The sequence below is a fragment of the Globicephala melas genome, chromosome 7 (assembly GCF_963455315.2).
Source record: "Globicephala melas chromosome 7, mGloMel1.2, whole genome shotgun sequence".
Lineage (NCBI taxonomy): Eukaryota > Metazoa > Chordata > Mammalia > Artiodactyla > Delphinidae > Globicephala > Globicephala melas.
In genome coordinates, this window is record NC_083320.1 from 44,659,445 (window position 1) to 44,686,967 (window position 27,523).

The window sequence follows — 27,523 nt, forward strand, 5'->3', positions numbered from 1 at the left end:
ATACTACAAAGCTATAGTAATCAAAACAGGATTATACTGGCACAAAAACACAACACAGATCAATGGAACAGAATAGAGAGCCCAGAAATAAATCCACATACTTATGGACAATTAATATACAACAAAGGAGGCAAGACAGTCATAGGAGAAAAGACAGTCTCTTCCATAAGTGGTGCTGGAAAACCTGGACAGCTACATATATAAGATTGAGATTAGAACATTTCCTCACACCATATACAAAAATAAACTCAAAATGGATTAAAGATATAAATGTCAGACTGAAAATCATAAAACTCCTAGAAGAGATGACAGGCAGAACACCCTTTGACGTCAATTGTAGCAATACATATTTTTTGATCTGTCTCCTAAGGCAAAAGAAATAAAAGCAAAAATAAACATATGGGACCTAATTAAACTTAAAAGCTGTGTACAGCTAGGAAACCACAGACAAAACAGAAAGACAACATACTGAATGGAAGAAAATATTTGCAAATGCTATGACTGATAAGGGATTAATTTCTAAAATACATAAACAATCCATACAACTCGACATCAGAAAGATAAACAACCTAAAGAAAAAAAAAGATAAACAACCTGATTAAAAAATAGGCAGGAGAACTGAACATTTTTCCAAAGAAGATATACAGATGGCTAACAGGAACATGAAAAGATGCTCAACATCGCTATTAGAGAAATGCAAATCAAAATCACAATTAGATATCACCTCACACCTGTCAGAAGGGTTATCATCAAAAAGCCTACAAATAACAAATGTTGGTGAAGATGTGGTGAAAAGGGAACCCTTGTACACTGCTGGTGCACCCACTACTGCAAAACAGTATGGAGGTTCCTCAAAAAACTAAAAACAGAACTACAATGTGATCCAGCAATTCAACTCCTGTGTATATACCTGAAAAAATAAAAATAGTAATTTGAAAAGATACATGTACCTCAATGTTCACAGTAGCATTATTTACAATAGCCAAGACATGTAAGCAACCTAAGTGTCCACCAACAAATGAAGGGATAAAGAAGATGTGATGTGATATATACACTCAGCCATAAAAAAGAATAAAACTCTGTCATTTGCAACAATATGGATGGACCTAGGAGTATTATGCTTAGTGAAATAAGACAAAGGGAAAGACAAACAAATACTGCATCTTATCACTTATATGTGGAATCTAAAAAATAAAACAAATGAATATATATAACAAAACAGAAACAGACTCACAGATACTGAAAACAAACTAGTGGATACCAGTGGGGAGAGAAAAGGGGGAGAGGTAAGATAGGGGTACAGGATTAAGAGATACAAACTACTACATATAAAATAGATAAGCAACACGGATATATTGTATAGTGCATGTAAATATAGCCATTATTTTGTAATAACTTTAAATGGAGTTTAATCTCCACTACTGAAGAATCACCATACTGTACACCTGAAACTAATATAATATTGTGAATCAACTCTACTTCAATTTAAAAAAAGTGGCAATTTTAAGATTTCTTCCAGGGAGGACATGGAATCACAGAATTGAAATAAAAAATGATGGAGTAAAAAAATATCTATTCAAGCAAAAGAATTATATTAGGTAAAAAATATACACCAGCATTATTACATATAACATGAATCATGAACACAGATCAGTAAAATATAACAAGGCAAACAGAATCACTATAAGACAATGGTTATACACAAATACTGTGAGTTCAGAGTCCACAGAATCTCTGGCACCCACCCCTTCACCTCAACCAAGCCTGTTGTTAAACCTGGTAATACAGACTTCACAAATTCCAATTTTAATTTTCTTTTCTGCTACAAAAAACATTCAAATGGTACACATAACCATAACCTCTTTTCTCAAGTCCTCAGAGGACAGCAAGGACAAAATGTGTGCTTGAACCCTGCAGAAGAGCTACTTAACTATGATTTTCAAGAGTGGCTCATTTAATTTTAGAAAGAAAAGATCAGTGTTAGTGTTACTTTATGCCCTACTTCTTTTATGACAACACAGTGAATGGCAATGCAAATCCATTCTTAAATTAAGCAGTAACTGTCAAGTTGGCTGAGACTAATCCAGAAAAGGGGAACTTGATCAAAAACTAGAGCAAGTTTTTTTTTTTTTTTTTTTTTTGCGGTACGCGGGCCTCTCACTGTTGTGGCCTCTCCCGTTGCGGAGCACAGGCTCCGGACGCGCAGGCCCAACGGCCATGGCTTGTGGGCCCAGCCGCTCCGTGGCATGTGGGATCTTCCCAGACCGGGGCACAAACCCGTGTCCCCTGCATTGGCAGGCGGACTGTCAACCACTGCACCACCAGGGAAGCCCTAGAGCAAGTATTTTTGAGATAACTCTCTAGCAGCTTTGCTGACACTTAAGAACAAATTAAAACGACCATTTTATTGTTGATTTCTGAAAAGCAAGGGCTGTTTTGTGGGGAGAGTGGGAAGGTCCAGGCTCCACTAGATCCCCAAGTTTGTTCTGAAATTAACTGGTTGATCCACTGACTGAAGAATCCCTTCTTCTTGTCTAGATACTGGCCCTAAGATTCGGTGACATCTGCATTAACACTAAAGAGCCTCGTCTGTAAAGAAATATATCTACAAAATCAGTACCTCAAAGATGCATTCCAGAAACCAAAGAGTTCAGAGGTCAAATAAATTTGAGAAACACCCAAGACAATATACCCCTTCCGGATATTCACCATGCATATAAAGGACTTGAGAAGACCTATAATCAAGAAATTCATTTAACTGTGCCAAATCCTGAATTTCAGAAACTATACAAACAAGAACTCCTTCTTTCAAGTAACACCTATTAGCATCCTGTGAACAAATGATTCACAGAATACACCATGAACAATGTAGTTCTAGGCTGTGACCCTATTTTAATAATTAAAAATAAGTGAAAACTACACTAAATCAGAAAATCAAAATAGGTATTTCCCTGATCATCACCTAGAAAGCTTCTCAGCCAAATTCAATTCAAAATTTTCTTGCAACAATAAAGCCGATATTAAAATATTTGACTGTAAATTAACACCTGTAGATGGTTCTTGGGGTTGAGCTGGATTCCAGTCACCAGATTTCTGTGCCCTTGCAATATATGTACACATTCTTCTGTAGCTGTGCTATAAACTTTAATAAAGTCTCCAGAGACACAGAAGACATACCTGGAAATAAGAGAGAAAAATAAGATTCACATACTGTATAGACAGCATAATCTTTTTATTGTCCATGAAAAACAAAACAAAAACCAAAGCTATAACATGCAACAGAGATTTCTTTCAAAATAATAGTTTAAGAACTGTATATTCAAATTGTGCTGCTTAAGCCTATGGGGACATCTGAGGTCGTTTAGTTCACGAATTCTGAAAGTAGATCAATGACGCCAAAGTCATACCTCTGACCTGTTCCAGGGGCAGAGGCTGTATGGAATCATCCTGCAAAAACAGCCAACCTAACCAAGCTGCCTGTTCACTAATGGATGCAGACACTGTGCTACGCCTTCACTATCAGCTATTATTCTGCGGTGGTTCTACTAACAGCAGCGTCTTCCCCTGTCCTCCAACTCTCCATCATTCATTGCACAGACACCAGCCTACAAATACGAAGTCAAATATTCTCTCTAGTCAGTGAGGTCTCTTAGATAGCAAAGTATAAAAACTTTATGACAGTTCTTTTTCTTACTCCCAAAAAGCTGACTTTGCTTTTCTGGATTTGTGGCTTTCTTCCATATATCAGAAGCTACTAAATTATTAACTGTGGTTAAACTGGGGTAATATTTGTTTAACTTTTTTCATAATAGATATAACCATAAGACAAAGCTCAGAACTGCAAATCTTCTAGCATCAAATAAAAAACGTTTGCACTGTGCCTATTACATCTGACAGCGTACGTGTCTAACATGGTGCTTTCTCATATACCATAGAATGTACAAACCACAGAATCCTTAGGCTGGACCTCTTCTCTGTGCTCCCAAAGTACCCAAGGCATGATTTGATCTGGGTACTTTCAAACTATGTTGAAATGTCTCATTTATGTAAATATCCATCTCCCTTATCTGGCCATATGCTTCTATAGGGCAGAGGCCCTATTTATCTTTGATTTTCAATGTCCAATCCAGTTTGTCAAACAGAATATGCCTGATCTTCAAAGGTTTTTTTTTTTTTTTTTTTTTTTTTTTGCGGTACATGGGCCTCTCACTGTTGTGGCCTCTCCCGTTGCGGAGCACAGGCTCCGGACGCGCAGGCTCAGCGGCCATGGCTCACAGGCCCAGCCGTTCCACGGCATGTGGGATCCTCCCCGACCGGGGCACGAACCCGTGTCCCCCGCATCGGCAGGTGGACCCTCAACCACTGCGCCAGCAGGGAAGCCCTCTTCAAAGGTTTTATAAACTATTTAGATAAAATGAACCAGTAAAAAAATTATTACAAAATAATCATAAGGGTAAATCTTCTAATGCTGACTGGGGTTGCTACTACCCTATTTTATCATTTTCAAGACACTTGATTTTCACATGTTCACCTATCTAAAATCGGGATGCATCTTTTAAGTGCTGTAACCAGGGGCCATCGTTCTGTTCAACTGTTTATAAGATCAACAAAGTACAAGCAACAAAGCAACCGAGGTACATGGATTCCCCTTTGGTTGGACCCTCCTCTCCATTCCCATGAGTACCCTAGTTCTTGCCATCTCCTGTCTGGACCACTCTTAAGGGCTTCCTACAGTCTCCAGGTGTGGCCCCTTGATTCAACCTTTCATACTCATACCAGACTAATTTTACAAACTTGAGCATATTACTTCCTTAAATAAAGATAAAATTAAATGAAACTCCTTCAGTGTTTTCTCACTGCCTTCAGGATATGATCCAAATTCCTATGTTTGACTCCAGTCTGACTGGAAATACTTTTTCACTTGAACAGTAGGTTAAGTGGTTCAAAACTCCAACGACCCCCTCGCTCTCCCCTGCTCCCCATTAGCATCAAGTCCTTTAGGCAGTGTTTCCTGGAGATGTTGGTGGGTGAGGGGGCACTGCTGTTTGCCAAGAAAACTCCCCCTAATTGATTCTGATATTCTTCCCCAGTGGAAAGCAATTCCCTCTCTCCTTGCTCCTCAGCAGGGAATAATGACTTTAACTGTTTGAATGCAAACCTCTAGAGAAAACACTCTCCACACTTGCACATTCTGCTATCTACTGAGAACGCTTTCTTTCTGACTACTTCTTTAAGATTCAGCTCAGGGGTCTTTCCACCGGAAGCCTTCCCTCATCTTATTCCAGATCAGCACCAGTCCTAACATGCTCCTGCAAGGTGCGGGGCTTAACTCTATCCCAGCACTTTCTGCACGGTGTTATGAGAGAACTTCCCCTCCTTGAGGGGAGGAACTGTGTGTTTACTTACTTCAAATAATAACAGAAACAGGGTGTTGTAGAAAAGGAGGCATTTTTAAAAAGTCAAACACAGATGGGTTCGAATGCCAGCTTTACTATGTACAAGGCTGAATGATGTTGAAGAATTTACCTAACCTTTCTAAACCTCGCTGTTCTCCACTCGCAGGGTTATTATTATAAGGATTAAATGAAACAATGCATGCAAGTGCAAGCTTGGCATATACAGCAAACACTCAATAAACGGTTCTGTAAAATGAGGATAACAATACCTACACCATGCAGACAGGGATGCATGTAAAGCACCACCACAATGCCTGTCACACAGGACTCAAATCATCTTTGTTGATCAAGTGGTGAAGTAAGCAATTAGGGGTGTTTTCAAGCAGGAATCAGGATTTAAATGAGCTTCTGAAGGATGCATGATTTAAGGGCTGGTAAAGAAAAAGAAGAGCAACAAAAAACAGTAGGGAAATAACAACACGGTACCTAGGAGAGACAGGGAGTGTACCTATGTAAGTAGCAAAGTGTGCACAATGGGCACTAGCAGGAAACACAGCCCCATAAGCAGAGTTGAGCTAGATCAGGGAAGGCCCTGAAAGTCAGACATAAGAGCTATAGTTAAGGAAGGCAACAGAACCCTGTTACAGGGTTCTGAGCAAGACTAGGAATAAGTTACAGTATCGTAACAGCAGCAGTATCCAGAACGATCTGCAGGGGAAAATACCTAGAGTCAGGGACATCGATTCTGTGATAATTTAGAAATGTAAAAGGCAAGAATGACTCATTGTTTTAGTTTTCTATACCCTAGTAACCTACTGCTATGATACACAGCACCATATAACTGTGAGAGGCAATAGGGTGTGATGCAAACAGTGCCGGACTGGGAGTAATACTTGATAGGGGGATGCCAGGTCCTTTCATGTACACCTCACCTCCCTGCTTGCCTCTCAGAATAACGCACTCAAGTAGGCAGAGTAGAGTTTTGTCCTAGTTAGAAGAGGACCTAGTGACCAAGAGAAAGCTGTTAAAATTCCACGATTCTGTTGTTTCATTTACTATTTCAGCTTTTTTGATAAGCTCCTTGAGGTAAAATACAAAATTATTTTATTCCCCTTTGTATAAGTTAGCCAACCCTTGTGGCAGCTTTTAGATAATATTCAAGTCCTTGGTGAATTCATTATAACCCTGTTAATTTGCCAGAAAACTGGTTTAATTATTAGCTTCTATATATATGAAAAAAATGTATCTCTAAATCTCGACCAAGTTCCCGTCCTGAATTTCTGCCTAAACACCTGCTACACCCACCTGGTCGTTTTAAAGGTACTTTAAACTCAACAGGCACATGTGAACCCTACATCTTCTCCTCGTTAATCCTAATTGCTAAATCACTCCAAAACTCTGTCTTTTCTCTTCATCTTCATTATTATCTTAATTCTGGCCAAAATCATTTCTTGCTTGGATGCCTGCATTAGTCTTCTAATACCTGGTCTATAATGTTCTAGACTCTTCTCCCACCACTTACCTTCAGCCTATGCTGCAAGTATACTGACTTTCTTATGCACATGACACCCATCCCCCGCCCCAATTTCTAGTTGCTCACTTTGCCTGGTTGCCCTCCCCCCAGTATCACCGAAGGGGCAAACTCCTGTTAGTTTTGCAAGATCCTACTGCTGAAGGGAAACTTTCACTGTGTAACTCCTCCTTCGGTGCCATCACTGCACCTTGAATATGCTAGCCTAGCCACCTCTCGTCTCTCCACCACATACTGTATAGTTTTATAGAGTTCTCAGATTAATATTATTGAGGAAACACAATCATGTGTCCCGCCCTCCCCTCCCCACCAACACCTTATCTGCAGAATTAAAAAATACACTCTCTTTGGACCAAACAACCAAGAACTGACTCTATGTTCCCTTTAGAACCTCGTTTCCCACTAGCTCTCTTCATATACCATTCCTACAAGCTAACTGTACCACAGTCCTCATGCTTATACTGTGCCCCCTATCTGGAATGCCTTCCATCCATATCTCCTAGTCAAAATACCATCCATCTATCTACGTCTAGCCTAAACATCACTTCCTCATCAACCTTCTCCATCCTTCCAGTTTGAAGTACTCTTGTTTCTTATGGGATCCCAAACTGCCACTGTATGAAACATCTGTTACTGATTATCTTCTTTTCCTCACTACACTGAAAGCTCTTGAAGGTAGGATCAATCCTGGAATTATCTTAGTTTTTGTCATCGCAGCTTGCTATAAATACATAGCTAATAAATACTTAAAAATGAATTGTAGGACGAATCAATTTTCACTAATCAAGTGAAATACAATGGATCCCAGTATAATGAATGAGATATACAAACAGTACACTGGATATAAGTCCAAAGTGGCAGAACTTTAGCAATCTTTTGAAGCCTCAGTTTCTTCCTCTGATTCACAAGGTTAAGTATCAAAGAAGCCCTCTTTATTGTAAAGACGAAGGATTTTTTTTTTTGCCTCTAAGGCAGTTGATGAACGCTCCTTCAAGTCATGCATGCATTCAATAACTATCTGCCATACACCCACAGCAAGACATTGCGGGGCATACAAACTTTCATAAGATACTACCTCTACTTTTCTAAGATAGAAAGGGTTTTTACTAAGTGTCTCTCTATCCCTGAGTGACTTGAAAACGTTTTTTTACATTGTGTCACTTCTAGATGATGTTGACAATAGAGCAATGATGGAGACAGCTGACGTATATTGAGCCATTAAGTGCTAGGCATTGTTTGACTTGCTCTATTTGTATTGTATTAAGGCATTTAATCCTCTCAACACTACGAGATAGATTACTAAATATTATTCCCCTTTCATAGATGAGACAACTGAGGCAGAGATTAAGAACCTTGCGAAGGGCACACAATGGATGAACTGGGTTTAGTTAAGCTTTCCAGCTACCCTGAGCTCCTGAGGAAGGGGACCAGGGCTTACACGTGTTTTTATCCCACACAGAATCTAATGGCAGTTTTTACGCAGAGCTCCAAAAAAGGTTGCCAAAATGCCTTTTTAGGGGATAGAGAAGTGTGGAGAAATCAGAATCTTTAATCATACAGTAATTCCAAGTCACGATTCGGTCCGAAAAGGGGATACTCCTCGTGGTCTTGCAAGAGCAGTGGCGTACAAATCCGTGCCCGGACCATTTTCCCAGCCGCCCCAACGCCGAGCCGATTCTAGATACGTGGGTCCGCCCGGGGGCCCCTCAATCTACCTGCAGGTCCGGGGACGGGGAAAGCGCGCCCCAGCCTGAGGTGCTACGGAACTAAGGGGTTCTGAGTCCTCTTACAGCACACGGGGACCAGCTCCCTCCCGCTGGCCCTGCAGTCTCCCGCACGCGCGACCCTTCCCCGAGCCCAGAACCGCCTGCTGGTTTGTCCAGACGCGCCCGACAGTTCTTTCTCTCCATCCCCCGGGGACTCACGCCCCTCAGCTGGGCCTGCAACGCGTGGTGGCCTCTTACTTAGAATCTGCAGAGAACACCGCTCTCCTGAAGTTCAACTCGCTGCCGCCACAACGAACCACGCGGAGACTCTCCTCCTCCACCATCTTCGCGCAAGCGCAAGGACTCGCTGGCGCCGGCCCCGCCCCGAGCTGCCCCGACGGAAGCCGGTTGATAGGGCGTTTTCCCCAGCCCACAGACCCCATCCTCGCAGGGCTCCTCTAGGCCTCCGTCTCTATGGTAGTTCTCAATGGTAAGACCCAGCGCCTGAGCGGCCATCTTTGGTTTGGGCAACGTCAAATTAGGACATGTGAAAAAAGGAAAGAGCGAAACATAGAATGCATTTATATTAGATCCCTCTAAACTTTTATTTAGAAAAGATAAATTTCTCTCCGGACTTGTTAATCTGTCTCTAAAGTTTCTTACGCCGGAAGGGAAAGGTGGCCCGAAGTGTGTCAGATGACCGCCAGTCCTTTCCCATATCCCGCCAGGCTTCACCTTTCTCTTAACTTTGATTCAGGAGCTGCGAGATGACGCCAGCGTTTTGCGCCAACAGCATTCCTGGTCGCGCAATTGAGTTCTTGGTTGGGAAGGTAGCGTTCTGTTTTTACACAGCTGTTAGCTCCTCTCGTTGGCTGTCACTTTGTTCTGTTCCTCTGAGCAGAGCATACGTTCCTACAGAATCTTCACAGCTCCAAGAGGTTTGCTTTTTCCTTTGGACACCTGGCTCTTACTCCGGGATTCTGGTTTCTATTTCTCTCCCTGGTTCATTGGACCTTCTTGGCCGATCTGACATTGCACTCTACCCTGGCCAAGTTCCAGGGCCGCTGCTCCCTGGTTTGCTACTGTTTTGTGCGTGTTGCCGTGGTTTTAGCTTCCGTAATTAGTCGACCGAAGTCCTGAACTCTGAGAAAGTTTATGTCTCCATCTCCATTCCTTTTTATAAACTTATGTGTGTCATTTTCGTGGCCCCTGTATATTAGCGGGTGCTTATCTTCCTCCCTCCCTTCCTTCCTTCCTTCCACCAATCCCCTCTGTGCTGGCTCTGTAACACTCCTAAGGGTAAAGAGCCAGTGACAGGTTAACTTTAACAAGAACAGGAGATCTGCCTTGATTGTGTAGAAAATTACCACATCCCTTCAGTGTTTCTGGAGGCAAATAATTATTGAGAGCCTTCTATATGTGAGACACAATGCAAGACAGACGTGACTGCTGCCCTGTTACCTTCTATGGGAGAGAGACGTTTAACAAACGAGATGATCAGAGATTGTGTGCCGAAGAAAATAAAACAGTAATATAAGAGAGAATAGTTTTCTCTGAGGAGGTTTAGGCTTAACCTGATGAATATATATTTGTTAAGGTCGTGTAGGTTAAAAGATGATATTTTAACAATTCAATGTTAATACAAATTTGATATAAAATAATTCAATGCAGAAATAGAATGGTCTCGGTAGATCCTATACCCTATGAGTATCTCTCCACCATTAAAAGTTTGGTGTATATGCTTCCTGATATTTTTCTAGGCATACATACACCTTAACATTATTCTGCAGTGCAATGCAAGGCACCATGTATTCTTTTTTCCCCTCTCTATATGCTTTCACTGCAGTGTATACATACTTTTAATCTCCTTTTTGATAACTGCATAGTATTTCATAGAGTAAATGTGCCATAATTGATTAAGTCATACTCTCAAAGGTGGACATTTAGTCATTTCCATTTTTTAAAAAGTGGCACATAGTGCTACAGGACACATAAATTTGTGACAGTGTTGCTGTAGGAGAGATTCCTAGAATAGGTATTGTGGGGTTAAAGGATATTTGCATTTTTTATTGTTTTATTTTTTGTGGTACACGGGCCTCTCACTGTTGTGGCCTCTCCCGTTGCGGAGCACAGGCTCCGGACGCGCAGGCTCAGCGGCCATGGCTCACAGGCCCAGCCGCTCCGCGGCATGTGGGGTCTTCCCGGACCGGGACATGAACCCGTGTCCCCCGCATCGGCAGGTGGACTCTCAACCACTGCGCCACCAGGGAAGCCCTGCATTTTTTATTTTGAGAGTATGTTTTGTGGAATAGAGATATGTGTTACTGGGAAAACCAAGAGGAATGACTAATGGCAGCCAAAAAAAGGGAACTATTTAAAATTTTGGGAAAATCCATAAGAGGAGGGAGTATTATAAGAGAGTATGATTTCTTAAGAAGAAATCAGGAGGGAAAAGGACTGATGAAATGGTGTAAGGCAAATGAAGTTGCCTATACATACTGCATCAATGAACAACGATTGAAAGGTAGCAAGGGTGGGGAGTTCACTGTTTAAAATTAAGAGTGTAATGTGGAGTCACTTTTTCAAGAATTGTTAAGTATAATGAATTCTGCTTCTTAAGTCTAATATTTCTTTTCATATACTGGCATTCATATATCATACAACAGTCTTTGTTGATTGGCCTGCAAACACTAAAATAAAAGCAAAATTTTCTAAAGTGTTTGGAGGACTGGAAAGAAGTAATAGAATACTGAGGGTGATAGAGGTGGCTAGATACTCTCTGTACATGGTTTCAGATACTTCCCTAAGCGTTTTGTAGAAGAGAGCAAGGGAAGTTTGGTTCATTTATTGAGTTGAGCATCTTTGACAGGTCTTCAGTTTTCTTCAGCTCTCCTCTTTTCTTTCTGCGTCCTCACCAGAATCATCTTTAAAAGTCCCTTCATGAAAGTACTGACTTTTCGTAGCACACACTTTAAAACTTTTCCAGCCTCTACCTTTATCCAGTTCCAAGGCTGCTTCCATATTTTTAGGTATTTGTTAGTTACAGCAGCACCCCTTTCTTGGGACCAAAGTCTGTTAGTCACGGTTCTCCAGAAAAACATAACCAATAGAATTTATTTATTTGTTTGTTTATTAAAAGGAATTGGTGCACTCAATTATGGAGGCTGAAAAGTCCTACAATGTGCAGTCTACAAGTTGGACACCCTGGAAAGCCTGTGGTGTAATTCAGTCTGAGTCTGACGGCCTGAGAACCAGGGGAGCTGATGGTGTAAATCCAGTCTAAGTACAGGAGAAGAATGACGTATCAGCTGAGCAGTCAGGTAGAGAAGCAACGAATTCTCTATTCCTCTTCCTTTTGTTCTACTTAGGCTATTAATGGGCCCTGAATGATGCCCACCCACACTGGGGAGAGCAATTTGCTTTACTGGGTCCTTATTGAGTCCACAGATTCCAATGCTAATCTCATCTGAAAATACCTTTACAGACAAACCTAGAAATAATGGTTAGCCAAATATCTGGGCACCCTGTGACCCGTTAAGTTGACACATAAAATTAACTATCACACTGGGCAACTACTAATCTGTTCTCTGTCCCTGTAGTTTGCCTTTTCCAGAAAGTTGTATAAATGGTATTATATAGTATGTAACCTTTTGAATCTAACTTCTTTCACTTAGCGTAATGTATTTGAAATTCATGTTGTATAGATCATTGGTTTTCTCGTTTTTATTGCTGGGTGGTATTCTATTATATGAATATTCCGCAATTTGTTTATTTGTTGAAGGATGTTTAGTTTTTTCCCCCAGTTTTGGAACTTATGAATAATACTGTTTAAACAGTAATTTGTAGGGTTTTGTGGGAACATAAGTTTTCATTTCTCTAGGATAAATACCAATAAGTGGGATTGCTGGGTCAAATAATATGTTTAAATTTTTAAGAGACTGCCAGACTGTTTTTCCAGTTTTGTACCATTTTGCATTCTAATCAGTAAATTTTGAAAGTTTTAGTTGTGTCACATCCTTGTCAGCACTTGGTGTTGTCAGTATTTTTAATTTTACCCACTATAATAAGTTTATAGTGGGATTTCATTGTTTTAATTTTTATTTCACTAATGATTAACAGTGTTGGGCATCTTTTCATGTGTTCATTTCCTATCTGTATATCTTCTTTGGTGCAATGTCTTCAAATATTTTATCCATTGTTTTCTTGGTTGGTTGTTTTATTGTTGAGTTGGAGATTTCTTTATATATTTTGGACACAATTCCTTTGTCAGATATGTGAATTATAAATATTTTCTCCTAGATTGTGGCTTGTCTTTTCATTCTTCTAATAGTGTTTTTCACAGAACTGAAGTCTTAAATTTTGATGAAGTACAGTTATCACTTTTTTTCTTTTATGGATCATGCTTTTGTTATTGTATCTGAAAACACTTAATGTATTCCAAGTTTATGAAAATATTCTCCTATGTTTTATATGAAGAGTTTTATACAGTTGACTCTTGAACAACACAGGTTTGAACTGTGGGTCCACTTATATGCAGATGTTTTTCAATAAACATGTTGGAAAATTTTTTTGGAGGTTTGTGACAATTTGAAAAAACTCACAGATGCACTGAATTGCCTAAAAATATCGAAAAAATTAAGAGAAAGTTAGGTATGTCAGGAATGCATAAAACGTATGTAGATATACATTTAATAAAAATATATGTTAACTGATTATTTTGTTATTGGTAAGGCTTCTGGTCAATGGTAAGCTAGGAAGGGAGAAGGAGGGTGTTCGTGAAGACTGGAAACATGGATAGTATTATTTTGTTTTGTACAGATTGAGGGTGTAATATAATTGGGAAGTAACACTGCAAAAGAGAACTTACGGTTTTCTTTGGTGGTCATTTTTTTCTCAGATTATTAAAATGATATCTCAAAAATTAAAAATTGTTATTGAACTTTCAGATTTCAATCTGAGAGGCTAGGCAATAAGGCATAGCTTCATAAAGCTAAAAAAAGTTCCACAATTTAATGACAACTGTGCAAAATAAGCCATTAAGTAGACTCGCAAGTCCTACCAACATAAAAATCAACTCATACAAAACACTATACTTTTAAGTACCTGGCCTTAATAAATATTTTATGCTAGTTATATCCCCAAGGATATTCTAGCTATTCATACCAACCTTTTACTAAATTCTCCTTAATATATATAAAGCTGTAGTTAACTTTAGCTACACATAGGAACCACCTGGTGTGCTTTAGAAAATAATGAAACCTGGTCCGGTCCTATCTTCAGAAATTCTGACGTAATTGGTCTGCAATGTAACCTGGACATCAGTTTTTGTTTTTTTTTTTAAAATTGCGGTGAAAAACACATAACAAATTTTTTTATTAGTAACATTTAGTACATTCACAATGTTGTGCAACCACCACGCTATCTAGTTCCAGGACATTTTCATCACCCCAAAGGAAATCGTTTACCATTAAGTATTTACTTCTCCCTCCATCCCCACAATTATTAGTGTATAGATATAAAACTGATCTTTGTGTGTTGATCTTGTATCCTGCAACTTTGCTGAATTCATTTACTAGCTCTATTAGTTTTCTGTTTTGTATTCTTTAGGGTTTTTTATATGTCAGATCATGTCAGCTGTGAATAGATACTACTTCTTCTTTTCCAATTTGGATGCCTTTTATTTATTTCTGTTCTTTTTTTTGCCTAATTGATCTGGGTAGAACTTCCAGTACAATGGTGAATAGCAGTGGTAAAAGCAGGCATACTCGTCTTATTCCTGATCTTGGGAGGAGAGTGTTCAATCTTTCACTATTAAGTATGATGTTAGCTGTGAATTTTTCATATGTCCCCTTTATCATGTTGAGGAAATTCCCTTCTCTTCCTAGTTTTCTGAGTGTTTTAATCGTGAAAGGATGTTGTATTTTGTCAAGTGACTTTTCTGTGTCAGTTGAGATGGTTGTATGGGATTTTTCATGTTGGCTGGACTGCAGTCATCTGAAGGCTTGACTTGACTGGACATCCAAAATGGCGCACTTATGGTCAGAAGTCGATGCTGACTGTTTGCTGCAAGCGTACTTGGGGTTATCAACCAGGGCACCGAAACCTGGCGTCTCTGACATAGCAGCCTTAGGGTAGTTGGAATTTTTTTTTTTTTTTTTTTTTTTTTTTGCGGCACGCGGGCCTCTCACTGTTGTGGCCTCTCCCGTTGCGGAGCACAGGCTCCGGACGCGCAGGCTCAGCGGCCGTGGCTCACGGGCCCAGCCGCTCCGCGGCGTGTGGGATCTTCCCGGACCGGGGTACGAACCCGTGTCCCCTGCATCGGCAGGCGGACTCTCAACCACTGCGCCACCAGGGAAGCCCAGGGTAGTTGGAATTTTTACGTGGTGGCTGACATTCCTCAGAGAGTGTCTTGTGGTCTAGTGTCAAAAGTCATATAGGGTCCCTTCTGGTTTATCACAGTAGTCACAATTCTGGTCTAGCTTGTATGGAACTTGGAAATCATTACTCTCACACTCACAACAAGAAAAAAGAAAGAAAAAAACAACTGAAAATTAACAATTCTTGGGTCCATCAAATAATTGAGGTCACAAGGAAAAGCACTGCCCCTGCTCCCCAAACTGGAGACAGGCAGATAGAATCACAGCATATCAGAGCAGATGCCCAAGTGCAGAGTGCCATTGCTGGAGCAGTACTTGGGAAAGAAAACTTAAGCTATAATTGACAAATTATTGGAGGCTCAGTGTGGACAACTTTGATAGTTAAAAATTCCAAGGGGGCCTAGCTGCATGAGTGTCCCCACACTTTCATATGTTTTATCTCCAGGAACCATGCCAGGTTCTCACAGTGTAGATGGGAAGATATTTACCAAGGATGAACCTACATTGCCACATCATAATCACGCAAGGTCCTAGCTTACCTAAGGGTTCACTCTTAGTGTTGTACATTCTATGGGCTTGAACAAACATATAATGACATATATCCAGCATTATAATATCATACAGAATATTTTCACTGCCCTAAAAATCCTCTGTGCTCTGCCTATTCATCTTTCCTCTTCAACTCCCACTCCTGGAAACCACTGATTTTCTTATTGTCTCCATCCCTAGTTTTGTCTTTTCTAGGATGTTATATAGTTGCAATCATACAATATGTAGCCTTTTCAGATTGGCTTCTTTCACTTAGTGATATTCGTGTAAGTTTCCTTCATGTCTTTTCATAGCATGATAGCTCATTTCTTTTTAGTGCTGAATAATAATATTCCATTATCTGGATATACCACAGTTTATTTATTTATTCACTTAGTGATATTCGTGTAAGTTTCCTTCATGTCTTTTCATAGCCTGATAGCTCATTTCTTTTTAGTGCTGAATAATAATATTGCATTATCTGGATATACCACAGTTTATGTATTCATTCACTTGATGAGGATGTGACATCTTGTTTGCATTGAAGTTTTGGCAGTTATGAATAAAGCTGCTATTACATCCATGTATAGGTTTCTGTGTAGATGTTAAGTTTTCAACTGCTTTGGGTAAATACCAGGGAGTGCTATTACTGGATTGTATGGTAAGAGTATGTTTAATTTTGTAAGAAACCTCCAAATTGTTTCGAAAAGGGCTGTACTAATTTGCAACCCTACCAGCAATGTATGAGAATTCCTGTTGCTCCACATCCTTGCCAGAATTTTTTGTTGTCAGTGTTCTGGATTTTGGCCATTCTGATAGGTGTGTAATTTTATCTTTTTAATAACACATTTTGCTTCCTAATTCAACAAGCATTGAATAGTTACTATAAGACAATGTCCTGGTTCCTGGGGATATAAAGATGAGTTAAGACATGGTACATGGTACATCAGAGAGGATCTTATATTGAGGAATATGGACACAAAAGTGATCATTATGTTATGGTGAAAGCAAGTGCAAATTGATTAGGTATATACATGGTGATGTGGGTTTACAGAAGGCCCCCTAACCTGGCCTGCATTTTTGAAGGAGGTGATGATTCACCTAATTCTTAAAGGATGAATAGAAGTAAGCCATGTAAAGAGATTCTGAAAAGGACATTCCAGGCAGAATGGACAGCATAAACAAAGACCCCAAGTTTTCCCCGTGATTTCTCACATGTGAAGATTCAGGAGATTTGAATCTCCCTGCCTGGAGATCTTTTACTCTTCATGGTGCTCTGTAATTACGTTTTAAAGAACAAATCAGTGTAGCATCCAATAATATATAATATAAAAAATTTTCTATTTTTTCTTTTGATTTTTACATCAACAATTTGAATCAAAGTGACCCACTGCTGGAGTTTTTATTTTTACCTGGACATCTAAGTGTCACCTAGCAATTGTCCTAGTCCTTCATTCCTTTGCCTGCCTCTGGTCCTCCCCAATACACACTACATTACACTTCGCTTTGAAAGGGGCCTATGAGCCTAAATTTCTTCTCCTTTCTTCTTTGTTAAAATTCTTTTCCTCCCCTGCAATGCACACCCATCCTCTCAGAACAGATCTCAGTAAAATATTAGGAAGAAGGTTTCACATCTCCTTGGGCCCAGTCATCCTCCTTTTTAATATTTATTTATTAATTTTTTCCCTCTGGGGTGATTTCCTGGTTGACTTTGATTTCAGGGCTCTGTAACCACAAATTATTACCTACTCAGAGTGAGGGATTAAAGGATCTGAGCTGTTAGATTATTCCCAATTTGGGAAATAAATTATTTTTGTATAAACTCATAGACATTCACGTGGCAGAGGGATTATATCTACAGTGGGAAATAAAAGCATGATATTTTGAATCAATGATTCCCTATGACCCATAGGCTAAAATCTAGGCTTCTGGATCTGGCAATGAAGGACTGACACAAATTGTCCTAACTTTTTCTTATCTAGCTTATTTTTCTCACCTCTGTGAACCTTACTGTGGGTGTGGTCCGCCTAGCATTCCATGATGATTCTAGATCTTTACCTTTATTTAATGTTGCTTCTACCTGAAATGCCCTCTTATTTTCATTCTGAATATCTAAATCCTTTCCAAGAGCTTCAAACCTTCTCAATTCTCTTCCATGAACATTCTCATTTACCTTCCTAGTTTCCAGTCAGAGCACTTAAACTTTTCTTTACCACTTATTGCGATTTAATTGTATAATAGCTTGAGTTGTTTCCTGTTAATATTGATTTGTCTGTGTTTTCGTGTTTACAGATGTATGCTCTTCGAGAGCAAGATGGTATATTGGTCTTCAAGGTATCATAATGCAATGTTTCGTGCATTGTGGGTTCCTAATTACCATTTACTGGTTGATGATTTATTAGTATGTAAATTATCTGGGAACAGACCCTATATTCCTAAAGTATTTAATAGTATTTGCATGCCAGACATCTGAGCTGATGATGACGACTTCAGAACTAGGTATGAAAACCATTATTTAAAAAAAACTATGACTGGGCTTCCCTGGTGGTGCAGTGGTTGGGAGTCCACCTGCCGATGCAGGGGACGCGGGTTTGTGCCCCGGTCCGGGGGAGGGGGGGTCGCGGGGCGGGGGTACCGCGTGCCGCGGAGCGGCTGGGCCCGTGAGCCATGGCCGCTGAGCCATGGCCGCTGAGCCTGCGCGTCCGGAGCCTGTGCTCCGCGACGGGAGAGGCCCCAACAGTGAGAGGCGCGTGTACCGCAAAAAAAAAACAAAAACAACTATGACTGCAAAAATACAGATATACCACATGGTGGCACCAAAGGTGCATCATTATTTTTGTAGCTTGTGTGTTATATTGTACTTCAGTCTACCAGAAATTATAATTATCGTATGAGCACACTGAAAAATATTTTTAAATATCTAACTAATAATTAAACTTAGTAGAGTGTTATAGAATGAGAATTTCTTAGTATAGAAACATTCAAAAAGATCTTTGCATCTTTACTTGTCTGTTTTTACAAAAGATGTCTTTAAGTTCTAGAACTCCTGTATATTGTTTTGGAATCAGATTCCTCTTCCTTCACTGTCTTATCCCTCTATACTCTAAAAATTTCATGAGCATTAGAAGCTGTTCTTTGACATTTGGGTTTTGAGATGGGGGTCATTGGTGGCTCACAGATTATTATGTTGTGTAGAATGTGAACCTAATCAAATTCCAGCTGTTAATGGTATGTGTAGTTCTTTTGCAGACAGGCTTCTTAAGCATGTTGCCTAAGTTTAATTTCCATGTGTAAAGTCATACTTAAAGTATGTAAACTGAAACAGATGTTAGTACTCTGAGAATGCATTTGGTGCATGAAGGAACAGTTCCCTAGCCTCTTATTCCATCCCCATTTTATTTTGAAAGCCCTTTGACTAGAAAAGGGCCTCTGGAGAGCCATCTAGTATCTTTGACCCCATTAGTGAGTAGCAGTTTATTACTGGGAAACAGTTGCCCAAATAAATGTTGGATTTTGCTTTAAAATCCTTCCTTGATAACCATATGATTTTCTTTCCTTCTCTATAAGCTTTATTCTTTAATTAGCAAGCTGTTCACTCTAATGATACAAGTTTTCTTAAAACCAAACTAAATCTCACTGATATTATCATTTAATAATAACTGAACTTTTATTTTCCTGAAGATTAGCAGTAATAAAGGCAGATTTTTATGTAACGCCTATGTACCTTCTCAGGTATCAGATATTTAAATACTATATTTGGAAGTATTCTAATATCTGATTTATGTTGATGATAGTTTATAGAGTTCTAACCACACAGAATTTGTGCTTCCAATAGTTTTCCCAAAAAAGGTAGAGTTATTATTAGTTATTAACTACTTTCTTTTTCTTTATATCTTCTTCTTTCCCCCTCCCCCCTTTTTCTCTTTTCAAAGATATTTGTTAAGGGCCTACCTCAGGTTCTGTGCTATGCTCAGAAAGGATTAAGAAAGATCCTCATCTTAAGGAACATTCAATGTAACTTAGGAAAGAAGCACAAATTAAAAATTTCTGACAGTGTAGGACAGCCAACCCATAATCTAGGGGAACTAAAGAAAACTTTATAGAAGAGAAGTTATCGGAGGTAAGTGTTGAATGATAGAGGGGAATTTCTCTAGGCAGTGAAGGGAACAACAAGTTTTTGAGCCAGCAGAATGGATTAGCACTAGTGTGATGGGTTTGTGGAACATAAGGACTCTAGTTTCGTTTTCTTACAGATACATGGAAGGAGTAACTAGGTAGCGAGAAAGAATTGATAGAAAGGGAAATTCCCTGGCAGTCCAGTGGTTAAGACTCCACGCTTCCACTGCTGGGGGCCTGGGTTCAATCCTTGGCTGGGGAACTAAGACCCCACAAGCTGCATGGCGCTGTCAAACAAAAAAACAAAAAAGAAAACGCCCAGCGAAAGTGCCCGCACTACCTTGTGCTCCGGCCCACCCCCCGCAAAAAAAAGAATTGAAAGAAAGGGTGAGACCAGATTTAGTTTTGTCTAAAGGTTTGGAAATATAAATGCAAAATCTTTTTTTAATTAAAAATTAGAGATTATAGTTTTAAAGTTTTGATATATGTTTTGATTTATGAAAAAGTTTTGATTCATGTTATTTCAAGGTGATAATACATGACCTTTTTTCCTTCATAGTAAAAACTTAATAGGTATCATAACAGCTGATGTTCTTAAGTTAGTGAGTTACCTGCTACATGTATCAGTAAAATATATCAGTGACTAAAAATTTATGCAGTTCCATGTATATTCACATATTTTTGTCTTGTTAAATAAACATAAAAGTGTCCTTGAATTTGTCATTATATTTAACTGTTCAAGGCCATAGGTATTTAGCTTCTAGATTAAGAAGCAAAGCTTTAGTGAAAAATGTGTATTATGCATTTGTATAATTATAATACATATGTATAATTATAATGCTGTGTTGGTAATTAATTGATAATTTGGCCTTTATTAATGGTCAACTTAGATGGCTAAATGATAGCTCTAGTATATATTAAATGTAACAGAAATAACTTAATTATCTGTAGTATTTTCCTCACAAAACCAAATTCAAAATGTATGTGGAGAAACTTGCATTCAAAAAATATATTCTATGTTATTTTGTCTAGCTAGCTTTTAGAATCATTGGTGGAAGTGTTTCAGGAGCTCTGTTTTTTCGATACATAATGCTATTTTTCTATCTTATAAAAATAAATTTTCCTACTTCTGGTTTTAGTATTTGTTTTATTCTCATATATACACCTTTTGGTCCTGCCACTATAGTCTTAGTTACATGGAAAGAAATGATGTTATTTGTTGGAATATATGTTATTTGTTGGGATGTATGTGGATATTGGAAGTTTGCCCTGAAAGTATTTTATATATACTATTTTTCTATTGGATCAGAATAAAACATACTTCTAATTTAAGAGAGAAGCATTCATATTGCTCACTTACATTTAATGACTGATATTGAGCCCACTCTTTTTCTTATCCTGAATTATAATTCTAAAATAAATAGATTCTAAGTGCTCTATTTTCCATCTTAAAGTTTTCATCAAACTATGGTTAGAGATTGAATAGAAAACTATTATGACATTCTTTAAGTTTTCTAGTTTGTTTGAGAGGTCATGAATAATAGTAAAGCTTCAGTAATTTCACTTATGGAAGTCACTTGAAAAAATAATTGTCTAATAATTTAGTCATAAATAAATTATCTTATAAAGGGGTGTTATAAACATTGTATTTTTATTTTAACATTAAAACAATTCTATTTTTAGGGTGAAGTGAATAGTTTTTTTTGTTTTTGTTTTTGCGGTACGCAAGCCTCTCACTGTTGTGGCCTCTCCCGTTGCGGAGCACAGGCTCCGAATGCACAGGCTCAGCGGCCATGGCTCACAGGCCCAGCCACTCCGCGGCATGTGGGATCTTCCCGGACTGGGGCACGAACCTGTGTCCTCTGCATCGGCAGGCGGACGCTCAACCACTGCGCCACCAGAGAAGCCCTGAAGTGAATAGTTTTTAAAGGAATTAAGTGGTAGTTTTAATCTGAATTTTTCCATTGACTTAAGGTTTCCCACTCTGCCTCCAAATTAGAAGTAGAATCTAACTCTCATTTCCAGATCTTCTCAAAGTATTAAGGAGAAACTAAAGATAATTTCCTTGTTTCACTAACCCCTTACACAATATTATAAGATGAACAGTGCCAATTGAGCAATTAGACTTGCATTTCTGATTGACTAGGGCATATGTCTTGGCATTGAGTGGATATATAAAAAATCAATAAAATGTAAGGGTATTTCTATAATTCTGTGAGCAGAATCTATCCTGTGTCATTTTGTGAGTGTAATTTTATGATGAAAAAGGAAATACTCGTGACTTTCAGAAAGAAGTTTCACTAAATGAGAATAAATGCCATGAAGTGAAAATTTTATAAGCACAACTACAACTTCAAATAAGAGAATGGATTCATGCTGATTTTCAAGTGAAGGACTGTAGTCATAAAAATTAAACTTGTAAATACTCAGACCATGGACACCCTCAGTTATTTCACTTTCCTTTGACTGTTTCCAAGCTGGGCTTCTACAACCAAAGTCAAGAGGACCAGTTGAATAAACAATCCAGTTCATTACATCAAAACATCTGATACGGCTTCCCTGGTGGTGCAGTGGTTGAGAGTACGCCTGCCAATGCAGGGGACCCAGGTTCGTGCCCCGGTCTGGGAAGATCCCAAATGCCGCAGAGTGGCTGGGCCCGTGAGCTATGGCCAGTGAGCCTGCGCGTCCGGAGCTTGTGCTCTGCAACAGGAGAGGCCACAACAGTGAGAAGCCCGCGTACTACAAAAAAAAAAAAAAAAAAAAAAAAAGATAGATTTACAAATATTCCTTGATAACTCAGGATAATGCGGTTAAATGATCGTGTCTGGATTTATATGGAGTGCCTTTCATCACTATATTCCACTGTGGGTCTACCTGAGGTCAAGGGAATAGTAGAGGTGGTGATTGTGTCTTGTATGGCTTCTATCCAGTGTTTAGAAAGATGATTTAAAGTAAGGCTAACGGTAAAAAGATAAATTAGTATATCTGAATCATAGTATTTTAATTTTTATTATATTCCAATATCTTTATTGATATAAAAATTCCTATTTATTTTTGAGATATAATTGACATATAACATTGTGTAAGTTTGAGATATACAGTGTGATTGGATACATTTATATTATATTCCAATTTAAAGAATGACTATTAAAAGTCACAATGGTCACTGAATTTTATACTCTGGGTTGCTTTCCTTTTTATGATTTATATCCTGTGTTCTTCAGACCAGTATTAAGAATTAATAACCACAGAATTTTTTTTTAAAAACAGCTTCTTTGAGGTATAATTGACAAATAAAGTGTATATATTTAAGGTATACAACTTGATGTTTTGATAGTCACACATGTTTTTTAAGAGTCAGATTTGAATGAAGTATGTCAAATCTATTTACATAGCAATGCTATGTACTTTCTTTTGACATCACACCATCTGAGAGGCAAAAAGCAAAACTGTGTACATGTCCAGGCACTATAGTTTATACAATGGGCAGCATGTGAATGTCTGTGAGATTGAATTAATTTTCCTTTAGCTTCAGCTTCAGCTATAGCCTCTTATTTCAGATAAGTATTACTATTATTTTTACTCAGATTTGTATTCACTTACCTTTGTCCTTCACTCAGAAGGAATATTGGCATTCTCACTTGAAATGAGTCCCTTGTGCTAAATAATTGGCTAAATAATATAGCACATCTTTTTACAATCCCAGACATTAGAGTGGATTGCATCTTGATCTGTAAATTAAGCACATGAATCTGGGTCAAGGGTGGCCAGGTAAACAGAACCAGTCAACCCAATCTTGGTTTGAACAGCCTTAAGTAACACACTCTACTTTCACCATCCAAAATACTGTGTCCATCCTCAGTGAAAGATCTTTAAGCTGCCATAACAAGATTTGGAGTTTAAGTTGCTATTATTGGAAAGGCAACTATAATATTTTTCTTTTCCCAGAAAATGAAAAACAGAGAAACTCTCATTTCCTCACTATATGTCTTAAAGCAAAAGAAAATGGAGCTTGCCTTTGTTCAGTACAGTAGTGTCAGTAAAGAAGTGTAGTGTTGCTGTAGTATTCCTGCAAGTTAATTTATTTGTTGCTTTAGAAAGAGATTCTGTTTCCATTAAAATTAAGTCTCTGGGTAGGTGATTCATAAGCAGAGGACCTGGACATGGAATCAGTCTCTTGAGCCTGTTTACATTGTTAATCATGCACAGCTGCTGAGTTGATGGAGGATTTTGGACTTTTCAAAGGTAGAAAAAATCTTATATTTTTCAGTTAAAATGTTAGATAATGGTCACATTTAACCAATATCAAGTAACATAATAGCTTAGAATACTGGAGAAGGTGGATATCCCTTTCCATGTGTGGTGAACCTCTTTTTAGGTATTTTGAACTTGGCTTTTAGCACATTTCAAAAACCTTTCCTTTGATACAAAACAGCTGTAGCTATGTTTTGAGTGATATAAACATTTCCCTCCACCTCATCCTTATTCTTACACTTTCCAGGCTCAAGGCAAAGGATTTAAAAACTTTTCAGTTTCTTCTTATCATGCATTTCCTAAAATTATTTGTGTTTTTAACTAATAAAACTTTATAAGAACCTTTTACAGAGATACAGTTTGAATGCTTACTTGAAGCAAATAACCTAAAAATGATTGAAACACTGTAGCATTTTCTTGAAAATTTAGTGTAATCTTAAAACATCCTCCTATGGTATAGCCATTAACAAGCTTTCAAATGTGTTTTTTTGCTGGGGAAGAACTTGGCCAGCACAGACAAGACAAATTAATACATGTTCAATAGATATTTGGCTTGAAACAGGCAAACCAATTATAATTCTTTTCTCTTTGAGTTTACAGGAAGTGATCCAGTTTCTTCAACCCCTATAAATTATAGCTCCATCTTTCTCACTTTTGTGATGATTTGTCTATGGGCTCTTTGAATAATGTTAAGATCTTGCATCATCATTCATGAATTTCCCACACTTTAGAAGCTGTATTCACAAATTAATAGCTTTTTTTGGCATCTTGTATTGGAATAACATCATGTACAAGTGGCTTTTAATATATAAGTAATCCAGGCTAAACCAACTTTCAAGCAGTTTTCCTAGTTACATGGCTAGAGGTCAGAGCTGGGTCAATCATGTTTAATTACAGAACTATTTTTGTACTGAAATTTTCTTCTAAGACCTCAAGAAGTGCATTTTCTTGTGGAGCTTAAGCAGGGGGACGAACTTGATGTTAGACTAAGGAGAAGTGCAAGGATAAGATTATAATTTGTGGCAGGAAATATGCACTAAAACTAATTTTTTAGATTTTAGCAATATATGCTTTTTTTTAATATATGCTTTTTTGATGGTCTTGGATATTTCTGAACATAGTCAGCTATTAGTAGTGTCTGAGATGGAATTATCTCAGTGATGGAGTCTACCACCTCTTCATTTTATTTGTGAAATACATAGTTACCAAAAAATACAGTACTTTAGAAGAAATATATCTTAAAAAGCATTAAATCCATGTTTTTAGAAGCATAGCTTAAAAATTAAGATGAGATTGAAATTAAAATTGGCAATTTCCAACACATTTTGATAATGGATTTTATTTATTACTTTGAACTTATTTCTTTAGTCATTCATTTATTAAAAGATATAATGTTAGCACTTGAAAAATATGAAAATTGATTACTGTTTGTGAATAACTTTGGTCTTAGCTGAAATAAGTTATCTGCATATTTCCTTTAATCATTGTATGATGTGGTTGCAAATACTCTAGAAAGAGCTAAGCTATTCATATTCATTGCTTTGAAAATAAATTAAGAATTTCAAATGATGCAACAGATTAATTCATTAGTCCAAAAAATAGTTCCTAAAGGACCATAAATGTTGACTAAGTTTTGACAGTGGTTTTAAAAGTTATCAGAAAAACCTTGGGACAACAGAGATTTTTGACTGAAATGCACTGTAATTCTATATTAGATTCATGCTTATGGATACCCAGATGGTTTTACATGCATTTTCCACTGTGAGCATGAAATAAATTGTGTGCAAGAGTTTGTCTTTTTTAATTTAGCACAGTATTACGTTATATACCTCTGCTTCATATTTTAACAAAGTTCTTTTGGGTCTCTATTTCCTGCATGCCTCCCCAGTGGCCAATAAGTACAATGTTCTATACAATGCAGTAAACTTAAATTCTGTGACACTAAGCTTTGTTAAAGGGTAATTTATTTGCAAATGGATAGCCTATGTCATTGTTTTTGTGTGTGTGTGCTTCTTTTTTTCAATTTTCACTCAATTAATTTGAATATTTTCCAGTTAGTAATAAATATATTGATAAAAATGGCTAATATTTATAGAGAACCTCCTATATGCCAGCAAAGTACTTTTACTGGATTATCTGATTTATTTCTCACAGCTAACCTATAATGTTAATAACCTATACAGTTACTATCATTGTGTAGACAAGAAAACTGAGATGCACTGATATTAAATAATTCATCCAAAATTATATACTTAGCAAATGGCAGAACCAGTATTTGTATCTAGTCTGTCTCTAGAGCCCTTGCTTAGCCTCTCTTAATAGGAAAAAATTAGAAGGATGTAAATATGTGATAATGAAATTAGTGTGAACCACCTGTCTTCTTATGCACAAAACATAAACAAGAAAAGCAAGTGTATTTGGCTTAAAATAAAATATTTTGTAAAAAGCAGAACACCCAAGTTCCACATTTTTTTAAGAATTTCTTTTGAATAAAAAAGGCAGTATGTGCATATAAATGAAAAACCAGACATTTAACCAAAGAAAAATATGAAGAATACCTATAGACAATCTGACACTATTGACATAAATACTATATCTCTTTAGATACCTTACATGTATACATTTTGTATATTATTGATTTTTTACAAATATAGAACCTTGCCATGTATGTTTTATAATTTGCAGTGTTTTCTCCAACAATTCATTACGTCAGAACACCTCAGACTCATATGTATACTTGGATAACTTAGGATAATGTGGTTAATTGATTGTGTTAAGTGGCTACATGCCACTGTGGAATTATCTTTTCTACATGAGATCAAGGGAATAGTACAGATGGTGATTGTATTTTATATGGCAGATAATTAGATGGATTTTTACCTCTAATATACCTCTATTGACTAATTAGGCTGTTTCAACTTTATTATAGCAAAAAGTGATTAATTACTAAAATGATATATATCTGAAAACACCTGAAAAAAGTTCAAAATATTATAATATACCTAAAGTGTTATAAAAAGTTATAATAAATGCATACACTATTTGGGGATATTTATTTTAGTCCAAAGAGTTATTTTACCCAAATCATTGTGTCTACTAGCTTGCTTTCAGTCTTGCTTTTGAAACTGTATGCTAATTATAGAGCTTGTATCCATTAGACATAGCTGTGGAGGAGAAAATAATGAATTATATTATCCATGAAGCCAATGATTCTCAACCTTGACTTCATACTGGTTTTACATGGAGAGCTTTGAAAATGCTAATGACAGAGACTCTGATTTAATTATTCTGGGCTGTAGCCTGGACACCATGTTTTTAAAAGCTCTGCAGGTACTGATAATATTAAATATTGGTGAGATTGAGGAGCAACTGGAAATCTCATACAATGCAGGTGGGCAGTTATAATGGTACAACTGCTTTGGAAAACAGTTTATTTCTTATAAAGTTAAACATATACCTGCCACATGACCCAGCAGTTCCACTTGTAGGTGTTTATTTAGAGAAATGAAAATGTATGATTACACTAAGATTTGTACAGCCAAGGCTGAGGACCACTGATATAAGTGGATTAGAGTAAGAGCAAATTGTGTTGTGCAAAGTTTGGGCCTGGACACA

The 27,523-nt window shown here is 37.7% G+C and overlaps 1 protein-coding gene across 2 annotated transcripts in view; it reads right to left on the reverse strand.

Annotated features, from left to right (window-relative positions):
- WDR75 (WD repeat domain 75) overlaps positions 1-9,030 on the reverse strand; it is a 41,143-nt gene extending 32,113 nt beyond the window's left edge. The window contains exons 1-3 of one of the 2 annotated variants that reach the window (XM_060302158.1): positions 8,892-8,997; positions 5,670-5,827; positions 3,048-3,177 (exon numbers count right to left, since the gene is read on the reverse strand). In XM_060302158.1, the coding sequence (XP_060158141.1) occupies positions 3,048-3,177; positions 5,670-5,674 (135 nt within the window). In that variant the 5' untranslated portion in view covers positions 5,675-5,827; positions 8,892-8,997. Of the gene's footprint in view, positions 1-3,047; positions 3,178-5,669; positions 5,828-8,891 lie in introns of both variants that reach the window. The other variant, XM_030847724.2, reaches the window with a different exon arrangement.
- Between the last annotated feature and the right edge of the window lie 18,493 nt (positions 9,031-27,523).